The 25,098-nt window shown below is 39.9% G+C and overlaps 1 protein-coding gene across 1 annotated transcript in view; it reads left to right on the top strand.

Annotated features, from left to right (window-relative positions):
• Positions 1-25,098, top strand: part of LAMA1 (laminin subunit alpha 1) — a 101,408-nt gene that overhangs the window by 12,502 nt on the left and 63,808 nt on the right. The window contains exons 2-5 of the mRNA XM_062568525.1: positions 10,282-10,452; positions 10,799-10,911; positions 19,275-19,517; positions 22,138-22,317. Coding sequence (XP_062424509.1) covers positions 10,282-10,452; positions 10,799-10,911; positions 19,275-19,517; positions 22,138-22,317 — 707 coding nt within the window. The remainder of the gene's footprint in view (positions 1-10,281; positions 10,453-10,798; positions 10,912-19,274; positions 19,518-22,137; positions 22,318-25,098) is intronic.

The raw sequence follows: 25,098 nt of genomic DNA on the forward strand, positions 1-25,098 counted from the left end.
ATGTTGGTAGCACCTCAGTTCCTCCTGCGCTGCAAGGCTGAGGCGGAAGCATCAACGAGGGAGAGATTGATATTTTGCCATCAGGCATTTCCAACTTCCCACTGCCCCCAATGCCTTGAGTGAGGCTATGAATTACTGGCAGGGCAAGCAATAGTTCGTTCTCGAGTAAACAAAATTGTGATCTTTCTGTTTCCAGTCTGAATTTGAGATAATGCACCTTTATTTGCAGTGTTACACTACTTTCAAATCGATTTCTGAGCATTGGTTGTTAATTAGCACATTAGCTAGTCCCAGACACACTACAGTGGTTAAATGCTTGTATACCCTAGTGCTGCGTATACATTAAGGTTCTCATTAATTCTGCTGAATGCACGTAAGCAAGAGAAAATGTTTGGCAGCGAAGCCCTTTGTCATTTGGACAGAGGAAGGGGCAGGCTCCGGTGGTCTGTGGCTCTTTGCGCTCTAGCAGTTTGCACGGTTCAACTGAAATATTTTTGGTCACATATACTGGTGTGTTTTTGTTCCTTCTTCAGGGGCATGTGTTGGATTTGATTTGCAAAAGTTATGAAATCAGAACTGCAAAATGATCAGCAGCTTATTCTGAAAGCAAAGGGTTAAGAGCATTTGTTAAATGGCTGCAGAGTAATCTGTTTTGCAGATAACCTGAGCTCATGGCGCTGGCTGTTGCGGAGCAGACTTGTGCCTTTTGTGACTGATTAGGCAGCAGTACAGCAGGGAAGGATCTTACCCCTAGATTGGAATGCAAACTGAACTGTAGGGCAAATCCTGTGCTGGGGGGTATTAACAAAAGTGTCATAAGCGCTGCAGAAATTATTCTACTCCAGTTGGTGCTGATGAGATCTGAGGAATGGCACTGTTGGAGAGATGCAAACTGCCAGGAATTCAGAGGGATAAGAGGTTTAGCAAACCGACTGAGGAGAGATTGAAAGGATAGTTGCTTTAGTTGGAAAAGAAGAAAAGGGAACGTGATAGCAGCCTTTCAGGTAATCGAAAGCTGTTATCAAGAAGATCAGAAGAGACAAGCAGAAGTGAGTCATCTTTGCAGGGAAGATGACTAAGAAAGAATTTGTATCTTTTCAAGTGATAAAGCACCAGCACAGACTTTTGGGGGGTGTTGAGGAGTACCGCTCATTGGAAGCTTTTGAGAACAGAGTAGATACACTTATATGTTCATATATTTAACACAGAGTGAATAAAATGAACTCAGAGTCCTTCCTGAGGTAATATTTCCATGATTGATATATTAGTTAGCTTTGCTCTACTGTAGACCAAAGTAGTATTCTACCATAGTCTTCTATGGAGGAAAGGACATGAGAATCAGTTTTTATACTACTAAATTTTTATTTTTAATCTGAAATAGTCTATCTTTATAAATTAAAATTTTTAGAGGCACTGCTCATAAAACCTTCCTAGTAAGCCTCAAACTTTGTTATGCTTGTAGAAATTATCCTAGCAGAAGTTCTCTTAGGGCTACAGAAAAATGTGATGTGGACTGTCAGCTTTCAAAGTGATTTTTTACTTAATTCCCTGCTGCCTAAGCCCATTGGGTATTTTATAATGAAGCTTTCAGCTTTTGAAATGGGTCAGTACTGCAGGTGATGCACATTTTTAGGCAATGTCTCCACAAAATGGACAATAAGGCAGGTTGGGTGTTGTACTATGAATTTCTTGCAGACTCTCAAAACAGGGAGTTTTATTAATTCCTGCAGCTAACAGATCTTTTGGTGTTCTTGTATCATACTTCAGCCCAGATACTCACTGATTACAGAACTGAATTCTGATAAGTGTTCAAAAAAATCTAGGAGACATTCACCAGTGAAGTAAAATGAGGATAATCTTTAGAGCAAACAAAGAATCTGAATCCAAGCCTAACCATTTTAGTACTTAAACTCATTTGGTCTAAAACTTGAGTAGAACAGAAAAACTAAAACTAAAATCTGTGCTATTGAAAACTCTTTGAGGATGTTATGAGGAATATGACCTCAACTTCTGCAGTATAATACTATTACATATTTTATACATTTTAATGCTTTGTGACATTTTACTACATTTTGGCCCTTAGCCCTTTGTGTCTTCCTGGAGTGCATCAGACAATTTGGAAAAAGTATCACTGAGTCCTTTGTAAATGTTTTCAATAAACTGAAGATCTGTTGCTTGTGACCAAACTTCAGCATTGCCTGATTGTTATGAACTTGCTGATTTTTCTTACATTTTTTAGAACACTAATTTGTGAATGAGATTAGACCCTTTCAAATATTTCTGTGTTCTGAGAAATGACACAATAAAAAGCTCGTTGTTACTGCATACATCAGCTCTTTGTTTTTTTTCAAGTTGCATTTACTTTCTTCACTGGCAAATTACTGCTTTATTACTCTCAGTACAAAAAGCCAAAATAGTTTTGGAAAAAGCAAGCTGTTGCTTTGCTGAATGCATCAGTAGAATTGCTCACTGAAGTCTCGTTGGGAGTCTTCATTGTATACAGTGGTGAAAAATCCAGAAAACATTATGTCATCTTCTGGATCCAGTTCTTGGCTGGCTTCAGATAATCTCTTGCCTTCATTTCCCATAAGTTGTTTTGTCTTCTGATTTCCATTTTTTTAAAAAAACTCCCTAATTTAGTCAATTTTCTGGGAATATTAGATTAGTGAATGGCCTACAAGCAAGAAGTTTCTCCAAGTTAGCTATGTCGATCAGGTTATCAAGAAGTAATAGCTTAACTTAAGCTTATGCTTATTAAATATATTTGCTGACATAGGAATACCTTTGTAAAGCAGAACACTTTCATCCTTCTGTTTGTACAACAGTGTCTGTAGAAGAAGTGGATTTAATATCATCAGCTGAGCCTCTGCTAGGAAGATCTGTTCTTTTTGAGAAATCTTACCATGTGCCATCTATGTAAAGGCAAATACAGAATGAATACTGTCAGGCATGTTCAAAAATCTGTGAGTTGTCTGTATTTTTGCCAGAATGCAGAAAATCACTCTCCCTCCACTAGGAATAGAACAATGCCAAATAACTCTTAATTTCCTGAGTGATTTGATTTAGAGTTTTTTTCCTTTTTTAAAAAAGAAATCATTAATCAAGAATAGAGTTAGAATTCCATTCACATCTCACTGTACATAATGCATCCAGTGGCCCAAAATGTCTTAAGGTGTTTTTCTCAGTAAGAGGAAAGAACTTCTCAACAGTCTCAAATAGGAGGCCTTTTCATCATATGAATGTGTTTTATATTAATATCTCCTTCACCAGGCTGAATATTTAACATAAACATCTCATTTTACTGAAACAAAGCCATCTATTGAGTACTCAAGTTGTTCAGGTGACTTCAGAGTTCCTTGACAGGTCTGGAGCACAAACTTTGTTCTGCATGTATTTTGAGAACAACAATTTAGGATTCTTGAGGATAACTACCAGAACGAAGGGTCAGAACAAACGCCAGTACTATGGTAACTGCTCCACAGAATATTTAAAAACTGGCCCCCCTTTTTTTTAATCTGAGATCTAGAAGGGAATTGCTAGGAGTAAAACAGTGAACCATGGTACAACCATGTACTTTAAGCAAAATTATTAGCTTTGTTAGGGATGATCAGGGCTTCTGAAGAACACTGTTGCTGTCAGTGAAATTAGGGATGCTCAGCTCCTGTAGAAAACCAGGAACAGGATTTTGTGTGTGACAAGCTCACTGAAATGCCTCAAGTCTCATTAGGATATAGTGTATTAGTATGACTAAATCTTCGTACCTTCGAATAAGTGATTACTAGAGTTTGAGCTAGCTTGGCAGACCTGCAATTGCAGCTCCAAAGTTCTTGTCAGTGTGCTGTGACATATGTTTTAGCTCTATTCTATCTTCATCCTTGGGCTTAGCTAGATACATTCTCACTGTGTAAGCACTGGCATAGTGGTTCCATACTCCTACTTGAGTACATTACCTCAAGATAGTGTTATTGTAGCAGCAATGCATGCAGTCTTGTGCAGGTCTGTTTGCCTGGAGTTTAGCTGACCTGAAAAAGAGAACTCTTTTTCGAAGATAAACAAGGGACTATATATGTCTAAAGAGCATTTGCTAAATGTCAGAGAAGGATCACATCTGGATGTGGCTGGTACATTTCCATTTGTGATTTGTATGTATATGCTGTGGTCTGTGAATATAGTTTAAGTGTAATGTCTGGAGAGTGCACTGATGTTTCTGTGCCTGTGCAGGCTATCTGCAGTAGGCAGTATGCTCAGTAAGAACAGATGTGTCTGATCTGTGACAGGACAAGAGGCAGTGGGCACAGACTGAACCATAGGAAGTTCTGCCTGAACATGAGGGGGAATTTCTTCCCTGTGAGAGTGACGGAGCACTGGACCAGGTTGCCCAGAGAGGTTGTGGAGTCTCCTTCTCTGGAGATCTTCAAGGCCCACCTGGGCGCAACCCTGTCTAACATGCTCTAGATGACCCTGCTGAGCAGGGGGGTTGGACTAGATGATCTCCAGAGGTCCCTTCCAACCTGACTGATTCTATGATTCTATGATCTATTATGCAAATACAATAGAATTGATCTGCTCATGTGTAGTAAATCAGGTGTATCTAGAATATATCAACAGATGTGCCTTGGTCCCATCCAGCATTTTGCATCCTCCTGAATCCTGAAGAAATGCCCCAAGTCAATGAAATTCTTCTTGGAGAAAATTTCAGATATGCTTGGTAGCCTTATTTTGGGTTGGTGTTAATGATGCAATAACAAAAGAAATTAGCTGAAGAAAACTTGTGAAACTACAAAGGATTGAAATGAGCCTCCAGGAAAGATGCTGCTGCTCATTTCTATAACCAGGACCTTGTAAAGCCTAGGCCATAAGACCAGCCATTACCTTTACAGCAGGGGGATAGCTTTCCTGGATGAAAACAGTTTTTACTTAGGCAGCAGTATAATCAATTCATTATTTTGTGTGAATAATCCACACTCTAAATCTGCCCCAAGATGCTGTGTGCTCCAACTCTCCCCATTCATTTTGAAGGCATGGAATAGATTGGTGTAGTGAAGCACCTGAAATAGAGATGTTCACATCCTCCTCTACCTAAAAGCTCTTTGCCTATCTTCCTTTTCCCTGGTATACTCCATACTGAAAACCTATTCAGCCATGGTGCATTCACATACATCACAACTGGCTTCATTTTGAACAAGCCTTTTGCTGAGCGAAATGTTAATATTCTGTCCTTCACTGCAAGGCCTGTCTGTTGAGCAATACCTACAACAAATTTGCCAAACCTTTGGTTCTTCCTTCTTGTCCTTTCTGTAAGACTCAAACATTATGAAGTGTTAACATGAAAAATTCTGCCGTATCCACGTTACAGATCTTATTAGGGATTTATGATGCCTTCTGCTTTTTCTGAACTTGGGGCTTTCTGTGTTTACCCCTGTAAGAAGGCACGGAATGACAGTATCCGCTCAGGCACTCTGGTATGGATTTTTTCCTGTACTAAGTTTTAGTCAGGCATCTGGTTAAAACCACATCCCTACAAATGAGAGCAACTTGCTTGAATATTCAATGAAAAAAATATGTTCCACTTTGGTGCTGAATTATTTTTAATTAAGGTCAAATTAGCATCTGTATACAATTCATATTCTGATATTAGGTAGTGTGAGAATCTCTCTGGTTTTGACCTAGAAGACATCTGCTGAGTAACTGGAGGAAATCAAATAAAGACTACCTTATCATGAAGAGGCTGGCCGACAGCCAGAGGAAGTAAGCAAATGTGTTTAACTTAACAATTCTTCTATCTGTTCTCAGGACCATAATAATATTTTGTAAAATGCTGGATAGTGGTCCCCAAATCTGTAATCAATGGCAGAAAGATAAAATAGCAAGTGCTTCCAAAACTGATTGCAAGTTATTTTAGCAAAAGAAATGTAGTCAACCAAACTAAATTGGTGAGCTGAGAAATCTACCACTGAATGCTCTACATACTGTTGCCATTCACATGCAGATCTCTCAAGGCCCCTTTCAGGCCTTTTGCTATGATCCCATAATGTGAAAATGGAGCCTGACAGCTCAGCAGTGAAACAGCGAGGGTTGCATATGTAACACTTCCTTGCTTTCTATTGTGAATAAATATGATAAATATAAATCAGTCTTTTTTTGTGGACTTGAGATGATAAACTGTAGACGTTGCATCAATGTCATTCAGAATCCAAATATCATTCGCCAGAAGTTCAATTTAAAGATACTCTGATATCTTCTTCTGCCAGTATTTTGTGTCTGTTGTGGTGACTTGAATTTTATAGCAGGATAGGTGACAATGGCACCTCCTTATCTGTAAATGGCTCATTTAAGAGGCTAATTCTGTGGTTGTTTCTCTTTATCATCCCTTCCTCTCCTGAAAAGGTTAGTGGAAATATATGTTACCAGACGTTTTGTTTTTCTCTTTTTCTGGCAAAAGGATGTGTAAGAGTTCTTGACCTCACCATTCTGAGTACTGAACTTTTAAGAACATGTTGAGTAACTGAAGAGGAACAATGTACTGTAAAGATGCAACTAATGTCTTCTAAACTTACCTTTTTTTTTTTTTTTTTTTTTTTTTTCCCTTGGATTACCATGGGTACTCACCATTGCTGTATAAATCAGCTCCTGGACTAGTCGTAACTCCCACTGAAACTAGTGACCATACCTGCAGATTGACTTGATTGCCTTAAAAAAGAACCAGAGATGAATGTAACTCACCAGGATTTGAGGAAACATAGTTGCAGGATGAACGTGAGAACCTTTTGGTTTTTGTTTGGACTCTAGGATAAAACTCAGTTTGGACTGAAATACCCTTCCTCTTACGTAAGAAGAAGGGAGTAAGAAGACTCGTCATGATACTTTAATGTCGTCATATCATTATTCATTTCAGTATCAGGCAATGAATTTGTTAAAGTCAGTGAGATGCTTGATGACAAGCAGACAAAAGGGCTGAGGTCAGAGCGAGTGACCTGGAGGATATTCAGCTTTGTTGTGGTGTTGGAACTTGATTTGAGCCTGGGATTTGGGAATGAAACTTGCCTAGCACAGTGGCTGCCATTAGCACTGTTTCTTTAGAGCTTCACTTTTCCTTTAGCGCAGATCTTTTGACTGAAGGTTGTTGAAGGCAAATTACGTCGCTGTAACAAATGTCCCTGGAAACCAGGGGTAGGGCCCTTGTGTAACGTAGGTGAATGAAATGAATGACCTGGGAGAAAAGTATTGGGTAGCTCTTCTAGCTGATAGACACCAACGTGAATGGCAATGAATACTGAATGCAGATTTTATATCGTTAGCAAGTTATGTCAAAGAGGGTACCCTCTGCCATCAATGATTTTTCTTGTCTGGTAAGAAAATGGAGGGCTACATTTCTGCTTCGCATTCAGCTGCAAGTCTGGAGTGATACTGCACCAATACTGCAAGAAATGAAAGAAAACTGCAGGCTACGTGTTACTGGAGGAATGTCCTCACCAAAGTGGTCAATAGTATGTCCTCAGTGTTCTCATCTGCTGGGGGTATAATACAAACAAAGAATAGTCTAGTCAGGATGAGTTAAGGATTAACTTAGTTAAATGAGTTAAGGATTTGAGGAAATAGCAAGCTCTGCCTCTCTCTTTTAAAGTTTTGGGTGTAGCACATTTGAAAACAAACTGTTTATTATTCTGACTGTGGTGAAGAAGATTAGGATTTAGCCACATTTTCAAAAGCTGAAGTCAGGGTTTAAATAGCACTAATACTTTTCTCCAGGCTTTTCGGGGTAATGCTATTACTGCACAGACAAAGACTTTTTGGTTAAATTAAAGGAATTTTGAACTCTTGAGATGTGCAGCTAAGAAAAAATAGAATATTGTGCTTTTAAGATATGTGTTGTAGATTAATGAAGTAAAAGAATCCATGTAGTTTTACTAGTGAAAGAAAGGGCATGTATTTTAACAAACATGGCTGGATTTGTTTTTGTAATCAGAATTCCTTGCAAGAGAATAAATATTTATATATGTATGTATATAAACCTTTTCAAAACATGGGGCTTTAATATCTCACTATTGCAACAGCAGCAATTCTTGCAGTGCTCTTAGTATGCTATACCAGTGCTCTAGCTTTGATTGCAGCCCATTGTGTTTAATATCTAACACAGGATTGTTTTCTCTAAAATTGTTTCTCCTTTTCAAAGTACTGTGAAGTGCTAGTGTAAAGATTAATAAACAGCAAGCAGAATATCCCTTAGACTTTACATGGGCTTGGGAAAAGCCAAGAGCAAAGATCTAAAGTGCAATCCTTTTAAAACTTGGAAGTTCGGAGTGCCTGGTTCAAGTCACTGGAATATTTGCTTCTGAGACTTCCAGTTAAATGTTGTTTCTTCTACCAGTGGAGCACTTGCTGTACAGCCCCTCATTGCTTTTGGCAAACAGCCAACTTTCTTCCTTATTTTGATAAATTCACACGATGATTTAGTAACTAAAAAAAGATAGTAAAACAACTTGTGTGTTCCTCGGTAGTGAAGCACCCAAACGTGGAGTTGGGTTACTGCTGGTGAGGTGCTGTGGGAGCTTCTGGGGCCAGTGGTGGGGGGCTGCTGGTAAGGCAGGGGCTGGACCACGGCAGCGCTGGAGCTGGCAGTGCTGCCCGCTGCTGTGGGGCTGGGGCTGGGCAGGGGCCCAGCAGGGACTGGCAGGCTGGGAGACCTGACAATTGCTGTGCATCTTGTATGATGCAAGAATTTCTTTTCATAAAATAATCATTCTTCATCCTGTTTCTCTGTATCTCATAGAAACCTGGAATCATAGAATCTTAGAATCATAGAATCAGAAGGTTGGAAGGGACCTCTGGAGATCATCTAGTCCAACCACCCCACTCAGCAGGGTCACCTAGAGCGTGTTAGACAGGGTTGCGTCCAGGCGGGCCTTGAAGATCTCCAGAGAAGGAGACTCCACAACCCCTCTGGGCAACCTGGTCCAGTGCTCCATCACTCTCACAGGGAAGAAATTCCCCCTCATGTTCAGGCGGAACTTCCTGTGCTTCAGTTTCTGTCCATTGCCTCTTGTCCTGTCACATGGGACAACTGAAAAGAGTTTGTCCCTGTCCCCTTGACACCCTCCCTTCAGGTACTTATAGATACTGATAAGATCCCCCCTCAGTCTTCTCTTCCCTAGGCTGAAGAGACCTTTAGTCTTCCAGGCTAAAGAGGCCCAGCTCTCGCAGCTGTTCCTTGTAGGGCAGGTGCTCCAGCCCTCTGATCATCTTCGTAGCCCTATGCTGGACTCTCTGCAGTAGCTCTATGTCTCTCTTGGACTGGGGAGCCCAGAACTGGACACAGTACTCGAGATGAGACCTCCCCAGGGCTGAGTAGAGGGGCAGCATCACCTCCCTCGACCTGCTGGCAACACTCTTCCCAGTGCACCCCAGGAGACCATTGGCCTTCTTGGCCACAAGGGCACATTGTTGGCTCAAGGTCGACTTGACATCCAGCAGCACTCCCAGCTCCTTCTCTGCAGAGCTGCTCTCCAGCAGGTCAGCCCCCAGCTTGTACTGCTGCCTAGGGTTATTTTTCCCTAGGTGCAGGACTCTGCACTTGCCCTTGTTGAACCTCATGAGGTTCCTCTCTGCCCAGCTCTCCAGCTTGTCCAGGTCTCTCTGAATGGCAGCACAGCCCTCTGGTGTGTCATCCACTCCTCCCAGCTTGTTATCATGAGCAAACTTACTGAGGAGGCACTCTGTCCCCTCATCCAGGTCGTTGATGAATAAGTTGAACAGGATGGGACACAGTACTGAGCCCTGGGGGACGCCACTATCCACAGGCCTCCAGCTAGACTCCATGCCACTGATGATGACCCTCTGAGCTCTGCCTTTCAGCCAGTTCTCAATCCACCTCACTGTCCACTTGTCTAACCCGCACTTCCTGAGGTTGCCTAGGAGGATGTTATGGGAGACAGTGTCAAAAGCCTTGCTGAAGTCAAGGTACACAATGTCCACTGCTCTGCCCTCATCTACCCAGCCAGTCATTCCATCATAGAAGGCTATCAGATTGGTTAAGCAGGATTTCCCCTTGGTGAATCCATGCTGGCTACTCCCGATCACCTTTTCCTCCATATGTCTCATCCAGCATGAGGTGTTCCATCACCTTTCCAGGACTATAGTTGACTGGCCTATAGTTGCCTCAGTCCTCCTTCTTGCCCTTTTTGAAGACTGGAGTGACAAAATGTTCAGAGATCTGTCTCAGAAACCTGATTATTTTTTGCTTGTCTTACTATAAGCCTGAAATATTGACTTCCTTATTTGAAGGTCTATTCCCTGCCATCCTCAACCTGGCCAGCAATGCCCACATCTCCACCAATGCCACCTGCGGGGAGCAAGGGCCGGAGATGTTCTGCAAGCTGGTGGAACACGTCCCGGGACGGCTGCTGCGCAACGCCCAGTGCCGCGTCTGTGACCATAACAGCGCCAATCCCAAAGGCAAGCTTCATGGGCGGGCTTCCTCTTTTCCATTGCTTTGTGTGGTTCTTTTCAACACTTCCTGTGAATGTATTACTGTATTACAGGAATGCATTGGGGTAATGTACTTAGTAGTTTTAGTTTTTTTTACTGTGCGAGTGAAATGACCTTTGAGCAAAGGACCAGCAGAACGTGTGTATACCTTAAAGCAGCCTGAAGTACATCAGGGTCTAACGCCTCCTGTTGTCTGGAGACAAATTTCAACCTTTACTTCTTTATGAGAGAAAATAATTGTACTCAGCATGGAATAGATGTACTGGGCTAGAGGAAAATTTTAAGAGATTTTTATGCTTTTGCTTTAAAACAGAGCAACACCCAATTTCCAGTGCTATTGACGGTACCAATAACTGGTGGCAAAGTCCCAGCATTCAGAATGGGAGGCAGTACCACTGGGTCACCATCACCTTGGATCTCAGGCAGGTGAGTAGTGTTGAGCACTGTGTCATTTATTTTTATGTAGGATATAAGCCCATGCAGTTGACTGCAATTCTCCATGAGTGGTCAGATTGTGTAGCACCTGTGAGCGAGGTAGTTGAAGCTGGCTATGACGCGATGGTTTTAAACAAATGGCTTTTTCAATCATTTATTCAGGAGGACCTTGGAAATTTTATTCCTGTGAGGCTGGAAGGGGAGTGACTGTATTTTCAAGCAGATGGACCACACGTTGTTCTAGTTCATGAGACTGCAACAGTTGTGCGTGTTTGGATGAGAGAGTTTGTATGAGCATTCCCTCTGTCCTAGTGATCTCCTTCTGTCTGACCCTGCCACCTTTCTCCCTGTAATTCTCTTGATATTTTTTTCCTCTGCCTTTAGGCAAGTTACTTAAAGGTCTAGATTATCAAAGTCTTATTTTCAGACAGGAAACAGTGTTTTCAGGGTATAGTTTTCACAGGTGCAGATACTATATGTCAAGATACATCTGTTTCTGTTTATTAACTGTAAATATCACACTGACAGTACAGCTTCTCAATAAAGAGAGTAAATGGTTTCTAATAGGACATGGTAAAACTGTTTGTCATTTACTGTAAGAAAGCAGAACAAAATGTATTTTCAAATATGAACTCTTTTCATCCATGGTTACATTGTACCTCAGATACTCAGCTTTGGAGGATGGAAGAAAAATAAGTGACATGGGGGAACTACTGTATTTACATCAATTATCTCACAGCAGATCTCAAGTTAAACTCTTCTATTGTATGTATTTTTCTCAGTTTTTTTGCATATTTGCATTAAATATTGAAACCTGTTAATGCAATGTAATGGTCAGATTGAAGAGTAAAAGGTCAGAAAGTTGAATTGCAAGGGCTCTGACACCCTTGAAACACATGGACTGTCCTGTCAGCTCAAGGATATGACCAGGACTAGAAAACAAGCCACGCTTAAATGGGGCAGAGTTAATGTTGCTGAAAAATGTTATTTGCCACTTTCCTTGCTTCTCTTCTGACTGGCCCTGATAACCATTTTGCTGGACAAAGCACTGTGGAGAAACACTCTGGATTATTTTTTCTGTGGACTTTTGCACTGAGTTGTCCTGTTGAGCTGTGGTTTGTGTCTGTTAGCAGCGATTTTGAGCATGGGGAGGCTGGAATTATCTGCAGGGAAGGTGGGTTCCTCTGCGTTGGCACTGTACAGCAAAACTTGGAGCTATTTTTCTCTCCTCATAGCCTGTAATATTCTTAGAGAGGAGGCTGCTGGACTGCACAGACCATTTGCTAATTTGTTAGCTTGTCCATTGGACATGGAAGATGTAGAAGTCTTTTACCCTTTCATTCTATGAAGAAAAGAGACAAAATTATTTCCAAACCCCACATTTTTGTTTGCTTTTTCTTGTTGTTTTGCTTGGAAGAGATGCATGTATTGGCCTGTGTGAGCGTTTGAAAGTCACAGCTTAACAGCAGTATGGATTATTAATGTGAGGATGCTTCTAAAATTGTGGAGAAGCCATGTTACTGCTGAGAAAATGCGTACTTGAGATGTATAGTTGGCAATCTCTAGACTCAGAGTGAAAGTTATTTTAAAGGTTAACACAGAAGGTTTAATGTTTTTTTTTTCTTTTAATGTAACAAAGGTTAAATGAGTGCTCAGTTTGCTCTATAATTAGAAAGCAGAAATGCTGGGAAAATAATCCTAGGGTACCTTTTGTCAGCAACAGAAGGTTTGGATAGGACTTTGTTGTTGTTTAAATAGTTGACACTGTATTTGATTTGGACAAACAGGAAGGAAGAATGAGGGAGGGGGGAATGCCTTCTTTTTATCCTCCTGGAACATTTTTGCTTTGGAAACAGACCAGCCGGCTGCCCTCTAAATTTTTTATTCTCCAGACCTAGCGCTGTTGATATTTCCCCAAATACATATCTTTCCTCTCCTGACCCGTGCTCCGTTTCACTAATTTGCTTTGAAAAGTTTCCCCGGAGGGGCCTTTCTTCTGTGTTTTCCTTAGAGAGTTGGAGAGACAGACAGAAGGCATCTAGGACTATGCAACTTGAATGTAAATTACTGTTCTGTGAGGCAGGATTTGGTTAATAAAGATTGCTGGGAGTCAAAGAGTTGTTAGAGCTGACTGGGTGTGCTAACTTCCAGTGAGTCAGTACGAGTAAAGAGTAACAGAGGGTACGCATATGTGAAGGACTTGAGTGATTTTAGTAACTGTTTACTTTTAAAACTTCCTTAGAACTAGGATATTCTTGCAGAGTATTTTACACTTCCTATTTTAGTGGAAATTTAGACGTATTCTTGCAAATCAGTACCTCTAGCTGTCTGCATTGGTACTTTTTTTTTCTACATTCCAGGATTTGTGTGTTAAATCTGTGTGGTAAAGTGCATATGGCCTTTAATTTTCCGCGACAGCATACGTTCACCCCCTTTTGTGATGTGAAAAATGACCATCCGATCACTCTAGACGACACTTGAGTAATTACTGACAGTTGTAACAACTGGAGGAATGAATCGCTTCTGGGATTATGGCCACTGTGCAGCACGTACGGCCCAGAGATGTAACCTGGCAGTCAGGGCTGGCGAGCGCTGGCAGGTAGCCTAGGCTGGCGAACACGGGGAACCTGATGAAAACTCTTCAGTTTACTCTAGGCGAAGTTTTGGCAGCAATCTGTGTCTGTTGGCTGCGTTCATCTCTTGGCTCAAAGTTGAAGGGAACAGAGAATATTCTTTCTGCTAATACTCCACCTTGCACTTGGTTTATTTAGCCTAAAAACAGCTGCATGGAAGGGCAGCTTGGTGGAGTCTAGTTAAGAAAAGAGAGCTGGCTAATAAAATCAAGATCTAAATTGCTCTTTAGATCTCTCTCCTTTGGAAGCTATGTGCTATTTGTAACAGATGCTAAGCATTTTGTATGGATACGTCACAATTTTGTACCTCACATGGATCGTGAAAACAAGATACATGTATTCTGGCTTGTCTTTCAGTCTTCCCAGGCCCAGATGTGTGATAATCTTTTCTTCTTTTCACTAAATGCATGGCAAAGATCCAGAGCTGAGGAAAGTTTAGCAATGAGGTATGTAGCGATACTTAGTATACAAGTATTGATATACCAAGATTTGATTTATGATTTATGATCTTTGTTTCCTATGTTGGCAGTTCTCTGGAGACAAAATGCACAGCAGCAGTTTAAGATAGAAATAGCATTTATGCCTGAGTATGAGTTCTCTGTCCAGTTACTTTGCAAAATGGTAAAGAATTAAAATATTATTACAAATGTCAGTAGTGTGTTTGGTCCACTTGCAGAATCCTTCTCTGTCCCACGATTACAAGAAGAGTGCTTTTCTCAGTATTGCTACTGTGCTTGAGGCTTTCAAAGCTATTTAAGGGTGCTTTGTGCTACGTATAGCAGAAAGACAGAAGTTTGTATATCACAGAGTTTTTGAACTGGAAAGTGAGTCAGTTGTTCTTAGAAGGTCCCAAATATCAAGTTGTAAAAACCTGTCCACTTCTGATTAATTTGTAGCTCATTAATATTTCATGAATCCTGGATTACTATTCAGAGGCTGATGTAAGATGAATTTGTAGTTTCTGCTCTCAGAAAGTCAAATATAATGGTAATAATATTTACATTTTGTACTGAGCTTTCATCTTGAAATCACTTGGCAAGAAGAGATTCTGTAAGGACAAATCCTTACCTGATGTAAAAAGATATTGTTCAGTTGACTTCACTGGACCAATGCCAGTTTATGCTACCTGACAAGTTTCCTTAAAGCCTTTTGTTGCTTTAAAGCTGACGACACGAGACTCAGGGTGCTCATCCTTACATTCTTATAATACACTTCTTGAGTAAAATGAATTTATTCACTATTCCAAAGAAATTGTTGCACATAGTGAATCCAGATCATAAAGAAAAGATAATTCAGGAGATTAGAGTCCCTGCTGGATATGGACTAGTATGTGCCCTAACATCTCCATCCTTGGAGAAAAACCTGGCAAACCGTTGTGAGGCCTCGCAGTCTGTAATTACAGCCTGGAGCAAAATTAATTCCTGAAAAAGACATTTTTATGAACAGTACAGGCTGATACTCAGCATAACCCTTCCTGTAGGCTCTTGCTTGCTGAAAGTTTGCGTAGATTCACTTTATCCTCTTCTACCAATAAAATGAAATCTGAGAAAAAGAATCCTTTCTGGTAAGCAGGTATGGATGTGCTGAAACCACTGAGCAGAACACATTTTGCACCATAAGCCTTGTCAAGCCATTTGGAGGAATATTTCTGTTTTTTAGATTACCTTTCTATACCAACCCTGAAGGAAAAGATTTAGCTGAATATGTAAAAGTTGGAGAAACCAGTCTGCCAAGAGTCTTGTATTCTTCCAGGCTTGTTCATTTAGCAGCCTTCTGCACTATAAGATTTATAAGATAGGCAATAGCTAGCATGTTTGGCTAGCATCTGCTGCGTGGCCACTGTTGCCTGAGTTTACAGTCTTGAGCAACATGGTATGCAAAATTGCCTGTGGAATGGGGAGAAAATTTTGCTTATAAATGTGTTTCAAGAATCATGCACTTTGTGCTGCTGGATCTGTATTCAGGGAATCGAGATTGTTAGGAGAAAGACAAAATAAAGCAGAATGATGTTACCTTGGTATTGCTGCTACAGAGATGGTATGCTTTGGTACAAGTTTATTTGGCTGCTCTTTGCAGTCAGGACTGAAATGCCTGTAAAATGACACTTTCTAATCTATGGCTGCTTGGGAATTGCTAACTTGTTTTGGCTTGCCCTTTTTACCCTTGTAGCTCAATAAGGAAATTAGTTCTGGGAAAGCTACGCTGTCAGATTAAAATGTACAAATCATTAGCTCATGCCACAGAGCTTAAGTTTACCAGGTGGCCAGTTGGTGGCCAGTGAATGGAGGTGGAGAGCAGTACGAAACTGCCTTCAGAGCTGAGAACTCATAAAAGTAATCTTTAAGGAGGTACTCCGAGGATGTTGGAAATTCAGTTTGCATTACACACAGTTGCTGGTTCAAATGTCTGCAGGTTGCAGAGGCTCTGGGATGTGAGGTCTCCCAAACCTCACCTGTTGACCTTCCTTAAAATGTCTGAAGCTGCAGGCACTGGGCACATCTGCATCCCTGCCTCCCTCTTCACTCCCTTGCTTGGGAAAGCAACCCCTGAGAACACCCCTGAGAACCACTCCTACTGCCTGGTTGTCCTGTAACTTATTATTGGCAGGAGCATTTATACAAAATCCTTATATTTAAGCTACATCATTTCAGGGGCTGAGAAATTTTTCTCATATTGCTGATATTCAGTATCCTGTGAATGTTTAGGTACTTATGGGCTATGTGAGTAAATGGAAAAGACTCAAGAGGATCCAGGAGAAAAAGAAGACAACAGTTTTCTATGCAGGCTGACTGCACATACTTCAATGTTTGCAGAACTGTTAATTGATTTTTGGATGTCTCTCTTAGGTTGTCAGCTTCAAATATCTTCATTTCAGCTCTTGGTGAACTGTAGATATGCAGGAAAAATCAGTCTTTAGATGAATACCAAGCATGGCTGCTATGCTTCTTAGAAAAAAAGAAGACTTCATGATGTGATGATAAAAGGAAGTAGAATACATGCACAATTGCTGTGAATATCTTTCTCTTTAATTGGCTTTCCTTCTCCTTCCCCCTAACTCCAAAAACTTGTTATTCAAACTAAATTTAACCTTTGTACTCTTGTGAGTATTACTTAATTTTATTTCTGTAGCAGTTGGCTGCAGTTATAGTTTGTGATGAAGGATAACTTACTGTTACTAGTTGAAACTGGATTTAAAACAAGCTACATCAGCTGCAGACTATAATGGGTCTTGAAAAATCTCCATGTAATCAAAAGCAGATCGTTTGTTGTTCAGCCGACTGTATAATAAGCATGGAAGCATTTTAGTTGATGATAGCAAACAGAGAAGAAAAATAAATAAATAAACAAAAGAGAAATGAAGAGGCTTTGAGGAAAACTTTTTACCATGGTACTGAAAACAAATTAGTGTTCTAGTCTTGCATCTTTTTTGTGTTGGAAAGAGATGATTAACTTCAAAGGAACTTTCAGGTGTGCGGCAATTCCTTCTTCCATTCTTTTTTGTGTGATGAAGAAAATGCCTGTACAAATAAGTGGCTTTTACTGGCTTCAGCTGAGGGGTATTGAAATGATGACACCCAGAATTCTTCTGCTTGTGCATAACACAGTGTAAAACAGATATGTAAGTCTACTACTGCAAAGATAATTAATGAGCTCCAGGTGGTGTGTAGGGAATTACAGTTGCTTGACTCAGTCTGCCTGAATTCCATTCTTTTCACTTTAAAAGCATGTATTTCAATGTTTTCTCAGTTGGAGCTTGTTGGTATCACGTAAGTTTTTTATTTAAAGGCACTCTTCCCTAAAGGTACTCTTCTCTGCATAGAAGCTAGATGATAGTTCTTAGTTTTCACTTAACTTTGATCAACTTTTGAGACTGTGCTGTAAGACAGAGAATTTGCAAGCCCTATGGAAATTTTATTTCTGAGACTGTAATGCTGTGACTAAACAGTAAGCTGGCTTCTCTTTGTTTACGTCTGCTTTGTGTTGCTGAAATGCCCTAGAAGTCAGTAGACAAAATCCTTAGTTTGTGTAAATTTTTATATTTATTGAAACAACTGGAAATACTTCTGTTTATACGTACTTGATATCTGGCTCAACGGATGCAATTGGAGTACATGAAAATAAAATTCAGACATAACTTGCAACTTGATATAAACTTGGTCTGATTTTCATCAAAACTGAGTTCATAGGTATCGCCTATATCATAGGTATACCTCAGATAGGTACCACCAAAACTTTTTCCCTCTCATGTCTGCAAGTCTCCTAAGCAAAGCTCTGTTCACTTAACTTTTCTTTTTCTTTTTCTTTTTCTTTTTCTTTTTCTTTTTCTTTTTCTTTTTCTTTTTCTTTTTCTTTTTCTTTTTCTTTTTCTTTTTCTTTTTCTTTTTCTTATTTATTTTTTAAAGTAGCTTCCTGAATTGCACAGACAGTACAATCACTATTTATGTGCTTGTTTCCCTATTCGGCTTTTAGATGGCAAATGCTATTCTGGTTCCATCTGTATTGCAAAAAAGAAATAAATTTGTATTTAAAAATATCTGAAAGAAAAGATTATGGCCAAATTGGAGCTGAACCCCATGTTCATCTTGCACATGCAGACAGGAGTTATTATAATTACACCGGCCAACCAGGCAGTCTATTCAAGTGGGAATACAGACCTCTGAGATGGCCGAATAACATGGCATTTTTCTTTCATCTAAATGTGGCTTGATAACGTGGTGCATGTAAAACGCTGAGCTCATATAAGGAGTTGCAAAGACGACCAATTTTCGGTGAGATGACATAGTAGGTATTAGGTAAGGAAGAAGACAGTAGCTTTGGAGTAAGTGCACCTCAGTGTTAGTGGCTGATGCTGTAGCTAGTTGGGGGCCAGTGCAGGTTATCTAGCTGCCATGAGCAGCTTGCTTAAAAGGTTATACAAAACTGATTGCTGTCCTGTTTAGTCACAGATGTGCTGAACTGTGTACTTTGGACACACAGCTGTGAAGAAAGAAAATATTCAAGCTATCAACATAGCTGAGAAATTGCAAAAACCGCTACTATTCCTAAATAAACACTTACATTTGTTACATACCTCTTATTGGTCTGTGTGTTTTTTCAGTAGATACTGTAAATAGCCCTTTGCTTAAGTAAGTATAAATGTAACAGAATGAAAATGGAATGCACAGAGATTCTTAATATAGGGTGTAAAAAGCTTATCAGAAATGCTGTTATTGAGAGGATTAAAATCCCAGCTAAAATGTGAAACAAAGGATTGTTTGGACTGCAGCTGTTCTGGGGAAAAAAAAAAAAAGACATCTCTTTGAAGCCCTCAGCAGTTCAAAAAAAACTAAATACCACTTTTCCCATGAAAATGATACTATATCCAACTAATCCTGAAATCTACAGTCTATATATATTTCAGCTATTAGGTTATCACAGAAAGATGAGCTAAATATATTTGGTTTTTTTTAGTCACATAAACAAGTGTTTTGTTGTAATATTAAAAGTTTTGACAAAAATGATACATATTTGTTAGTATCATAAAAGATTAGATTGATCTTTTGTCAAAGGTTTGTGCAAAAATTTTATCAAGTCACTCTACCAAATTTTACCCTCTCTTAAAAATTTGAGTTATTTTAGTACCACATTGGCCTCTGGTTGTCTTTTATACAGCAGAATAAAGTGCTAAAATTTTCTTTCTTGTTTTTTTCTTCTTTTTCTTTTTCTTTTTCTTTTTTAAAGGTCTTTCAAGTTGCATATGTCATCATCAAAGCTGCTAATGCTCCACGACCTGGAAACTGGATTTTGGAACGCTCTGTCGACGGCACAGAGTTCAGACCATGGCAATACTATGCAATTAGTGACACAGAATGTTTAACTCGTTATAATATTACCCCAAGAATTGGGCCTCCTACGTACAAGAGAGATGATGAAGTGATCTGCACCTCCTACTATTCCAGACTAGTTCCTCTGGAACATGGAGAGGTACGTTTGCTTTGACACTTGCAATATGTGAGTATGAACGTGGACTGATTGTAACTTTAAACCATTTGAATTGCAATTATCTGGTTCATCACCTTCAGCATTGCCAGATGGGCTGTTGCTCTCCTATAACGATACTACCTTTATCGTATGTATCAGTATTTGTGTGGCTCTACATACTCCAGTTACTAAACTCTTCATTCTCTCTCTCAGCCTAATTTGATGGTGGCTATTAGCTGTGAATTATTAGTTACTCTATCCTGAAAGACTGCAGCAGAGACTCTATGTTCTGCCAGATTTTTCATTTAATAAAGAAAACCCCTGTGTTAGGAACACCTGGTTGTGTGAGATAAAGCTGCAAACACTGTTGAAGTGCTCTGCACAGCTGGAGCGCCTAAACAAGCCTTGGCATTCTTTCAGGGATGGAGCATAATTAAAAGAGCTATGAGTTATGTAGCCTCACTGTTGATTGTTCTTTCTCCTAACAAACTCTATTCATGGTACTTGTCTCATTTATTTCCTAGAGGCAGCCACATAATGAACTGGTACAGTAAAACCAGTGGTTATTCTATTGTGAACGCTCTTCTTATGTGGTAGTAAAATTCAGTGTTATCCCATGCAGAATGCTAGCAACCCCTTATTTAATAGAAGCCAATATGCTTTTGTTTATTGGTTAAAAAAAGATTGGAGTGTACGCGGCTAACAACTGAAGCATGTCAAACTTCTTTTTGTTCACACGAACTCCAAACTACGTTTCAGCAGGAGAAAACGAATGAAATTCAGATGACATCAAGGCCCATTTATTTTAATCATGTATTTGTTGCAGTGATGCTAAGCATGTGCCCTACAGATCAGATGGCACAGATAAAGAAACTTAACCTGGCTCTCGCCACAATCAACCAGAAAGCCCTTAGGTTAACTGTGTGCAAACAGTGCCTCTTGTAATGAATGCCTGACAGGCAGTCTGACTCTGAGCCCAGGAATGCCACGGATTCAGATTAATGATATTTTGTGCTCATTTATTTTTCCTGATGTACACTGAATTGAGTGATTCAAGTATAGTTAACAGCACTACCTGGAACATTGTTTCATCTGAGTATAATAAAAACATGATTAAATTGCTCTGTACCATAGAACTACTGTTCTCCACGAAGGACTGGCTGCTCCTTCATAGCTGTAATGGCAGACGGGAATATTTCCAGCACAGAGAATCTTGCCTGTTTTGAAAATATATTTCTATTGCTTCCTAACTGGTTCTGGCCAACCTATTGGACTTAAGCGTAGGGGTTATAGGAGGTTGCACGCACCAGCTCATCTCTGTAAGCACTTGCTGTGTACCCAGCATTCATCACATCCCAATGTTCTGCAGTCAGCTTGGACCTGCCCTGGTGCAGAAGAACCAGGAAGGGAAAAGGGACACGTTTCTAAATGGGGATGTAACTTGCTACCAATATTTTATGTCAAATGAGAAAACTGACATTTTACCAGGTTGGCCGCTAGGTTTTTGGAGGGTTTAAAGAGGTATTACTACTGCTATTTAAAGAGCACTGATGTTAATCTCTTGTACGCTGCTTGAAAACCTACTTCCAGAAATTTTTTTAAGAACATCAGGGCTCATCATGAATAATTGGAATAATAGTCCCTTAATGCCGAAGTTACAATGTTGGAAATGTGAACTCCATTTCCAGGGGGTGTTTGTACACCTTTGGTAATTACTATTTAGAAAGTCCCTAGCTTCTATAATATATTACAGGTGTAAATTAAAAAAAAAGTAAAAAAAGCCTTGAATTTTTAGAAATATTTTCAATTGAAAGATTTTTACAGTATCAGAGAAAGCTTAAACTTTAAATTCAAAGAGGGGTGCATGAGACAAAATTACTCTACATAAATATGGTCTGAAACATGACTGTGAGCCCAAAGTCACTGTGGTGACTTGAGTTTTCCTGAGTTGCACTGGAAAGAAGGCAGCTACGAGGGGCTGTAGCTAGAGCAAGTTGTGCAGCTCGATACCAGAAGCCCCCTTACTGGGACCAACTCAGGAGGGCTGAGATAGTAGGATGGAGGCCACATGAGTTGTGTTGTGATGGCAGCCTCCTGCTTTCTATTGCCATCTTTGTTGTGGCTTCCCACTGCGCTGTCTTAACACTGTTAATCTTTGTTGATTGGGAATGGTTGCAGCAGAGCATAGGATTATCCCATTAATTCTCCCTGACTGAGCATATGTGCGATAATACATTTTGCAATAGGGTCTTTACAGGTTGCATAGGAGACAATATGTAAGGGCAAAACTGTGTTTATGGTCAGAGTTACATGTTCCATCCCAACAGAGAAGACCAGAGGAAGTGAGGACTACTCTGTGGTACTTTTCTTCTCTTTATAGTATCTCTACAAAAGTCCTGAAGAAATTAGACTCTATAAAACAAGAGTGGTGGTTTCAGAACTGCATCAGTTAAGAAACAGGTGTTTTACCTGCAGGTATAAGTTGGGGGGGGGGAAATGGAGTTAATTTGACATCTTACCATCATGAGATGCTGGAAAACAATCTTTAATTCTCATACTGAAGTGTCTGTTGTTGTAAATGGATCACAGTTATCTTTATGATTAAGTTGGGCTCTCTTTCTAGATTCACACGTCATTGATCAACGGTAGACCTAGTGCTGATGATCCTTCACAAAAACTTTTGGACTTTACTTCTGCACGGTACATCCGCCTACGGCTGCAGCGTATTAGAACCCTTAATGCTGACCTTATGACTCTCAGCCATCACGATCCTAAAGAACTAGATCCCATTGTGACCAGAAGGGTAAGCTGATGGTTCAGAAACGGTACTCAGTACCACTGGATGGAAAAGCCTGCTTTGATCTTCTTGCAGAATTACTTGCCATTCATAAATTGAGTTATTTATAAAGGTTAACTTATTCTTGCTTTCTTGCTGATGTTATTAACAGTGCACCTTGCCACAAAAAACTTTGAAAAAGTATTTTTAGAGATTTTTTTTTTTGCTTTTTGATTTATATGTTCAAAACATGTAAACAGGAATATGTAGGAACAGCTTTTCTAATGTTTCTTCAGCAAAGAAATATGGTTTTGCTGATAAAAACGTCACCTGAGGTTGCTCTTAATGCAACTGTGCAGTACCTTTTCTGGTGTATTAAGAATTTCAATTCCCAGTGCTCTCATTTATAAAAAGAAATACTTGAAAACCTTGTCATTGTGAATTTTGATGTCTGATGAGAAGTTTTCTTCCTTTTCTTTCTTAAGACTGTTTTTATCAAAATGTATTTAAGCCCATGAATCAATAATGATACAAAACACTCAAACAGAATTTTTAGAGTATTAACTTTACACATCTGATGTTGAAACTGGAGAAACTGAGGCACCAAGCACTTAGGCTGACTTGTTCAATCTCTCGTAGAAATTTAGTATCAGAGCCGCTAATAACAGTACCTTCTATTTTTTGTGTGACATTCCTGCTTTGTATTTTGCCCTTTTCACCTTCTTCTTAATTTGCCTGAGATCTATAGGTTAGGATAGTGGTAGTTTCATGTATAAGTGTAGCTTTTGTATCTTTGAATTTCCATACAATTAGGGCCTCCTGAAGAGGACAGAAGAATATGAAGTGTTACCTCTTTTCTTCCCTTGTGAGCTACTTGCCTTTAACAAGCTTCAACAAGCAACTAGTAAAGCAATGACCTGTGTCTCCATCTTGCACAACAGGACTCTTACATTTGTGGCTTCTCTTGTATACACAGTCCTTTTGCAGTCACACAGCTTCGATGAGCTCTTGTGCATGGAGCAGTTTGCCAGTTTAGGAGGATAGCACTAGTGGTGTGAGGTCTGGTCAGGCAGCTGAGCAGAGGAGGGAGAAAGGACCTAGTCTGGCCAGGTTTTGGTGGGTGAGAGCATAACAAGTAGTTTCAAAGCAGCCCCATCTCACCTTGATCGCGGAGGTGCTCCTTCAGCTAGAGCATCGCTGAAGTGCGAGGCCTGGATGCTCTGCTTGTTACTTCTCTTCCATAGTGAAATCTCTAGCCAGGGGACTGCAAGCACAGAGGACTGGACAGCTGATCCAGCTGTGCCTTGCTGGCCTTAAAGAAACTGTTAATCTACAAGCTGAGCTGCTGAGATGATCCCATGGAGCAGAGTGGTAAATATATATGTATGTCTATGGTTAATATTGTATCAAGAAGGAGCTCGTTCCAAAAGGGAAGGCTCGTTGTGGAAGCGTACAAATGCACAGCTGACCCAAGAAGCAAAAGGATGATGAGGATATCCATTGCTCTCCATTGCTTTCCTACGCTGCACAACTGTGCAGTCCAGGGCTTAGTGCAGGCCTACTTAGCGCTACCTAGTGCAATTCTATATGAATAGCTACACATCTTTGTGTTCACGAGAATGGGTTCTGTTGGGCAGGGTTTCCAAATCCTGATGTCTCACTTTGTGTCTCGTTGTTGTGCAACTAACTACAACCAAGGTAATTGCTGCCTGCTCTCTGGATTTCATATTTAATGTTTTTGAAGACTTTGACTCCAGTTGTTGATGTTGACTGTATTGATTTCTTGTATATAGTCTTCTAAAAGGGCTGATGCAGAACTTTTCCAAGTGTTCAACAGGATTATTTATTTTTTGTGGCATTTGATTGACACTGGTCTGTTATTCAGCCTCAGGCTGCACATGGCTTGAGACTGAAGAACATACAGTGAGTTTGAAGAGGAAGGAGAAAGGAGATGAAGCGCGGAAGGCAGTGAGCTTTCCCAATACTAACAAATACAGCACTTTTGCTTTTCTTAGCCTAAACCTCCTTCTCTGTAGTTAAAGCCTTAATGTTAACAAGTTCCTGAGTGTTTTTTGCAATCCAAACCCATAATATTAAAAACAAATACTAAAAAAAAAAAAAAAAAAAAAAGCCTAAAAAGTTAAATAGGAAATCAAAGAGGCTAGTTTGTTCCAGCTCAGTGCTCTTTTAAAGCAGTAATAGTCCATGAGTCAGCAGGTCTGACCACCCAGGGCTACCTCCTCTTCCTGAACCAGATGACTCTAGGGTTGTTAGGTCTGAGAGTCTTGAACTCTTTTCTTAGAAGCATCCTCAGAAAGTATTTCTTTTTCATTTGCCCTGTAGCACATACTTCCCAGGATACAAACAGGCCAACCCTGTTGATACTGCAGCTGTAACTGAACCCAGATGGGTTATTTCCTGCCTCTTCCTTGCCTTGAAAGTTAAATCTTTTCCTTGTGTATGTAGCTTCTGCTCACAACCTGGCAATATTAATTTTCTCTGCTCTACTGTATTACCAGTTTTTAAGCTAAAAATGTGAGTAGACTAATACACTACATCACACTGGCAGCAAAGAGCTCGTCTGAAAGGAAGTGCACAAACTAGTTTTAATGGAGGACAGAGTTCCCATTTTAAGAAAGCATACCCTCTTACTCCCCAAACTAAAATTCAAATATAACAATATGTTATGCCGTGTGGCTTCTTATAGGGTAAAAAAGGATTTTTTGCAAGGAAATTTTGGCTTAGGTCACATATGATAGACTTCCTTCAAATTTCGGTGTTGTGTGTACTTATTTGAAGTTAAAAATC

Source organism: Rhea pennata, chromosome 2 (assembly GCF_028389875.1).
Source record: "Rhea pennata isolate bPtePen1 chromosome 2, bPtePen1.pri, whole genome shotgun sequence".
Lineage (NCBI taxonomy): Eukaryota > Metazoa > Chordata > Aves > Rheiformes > Rheidae > Rhea > Rhea pennata.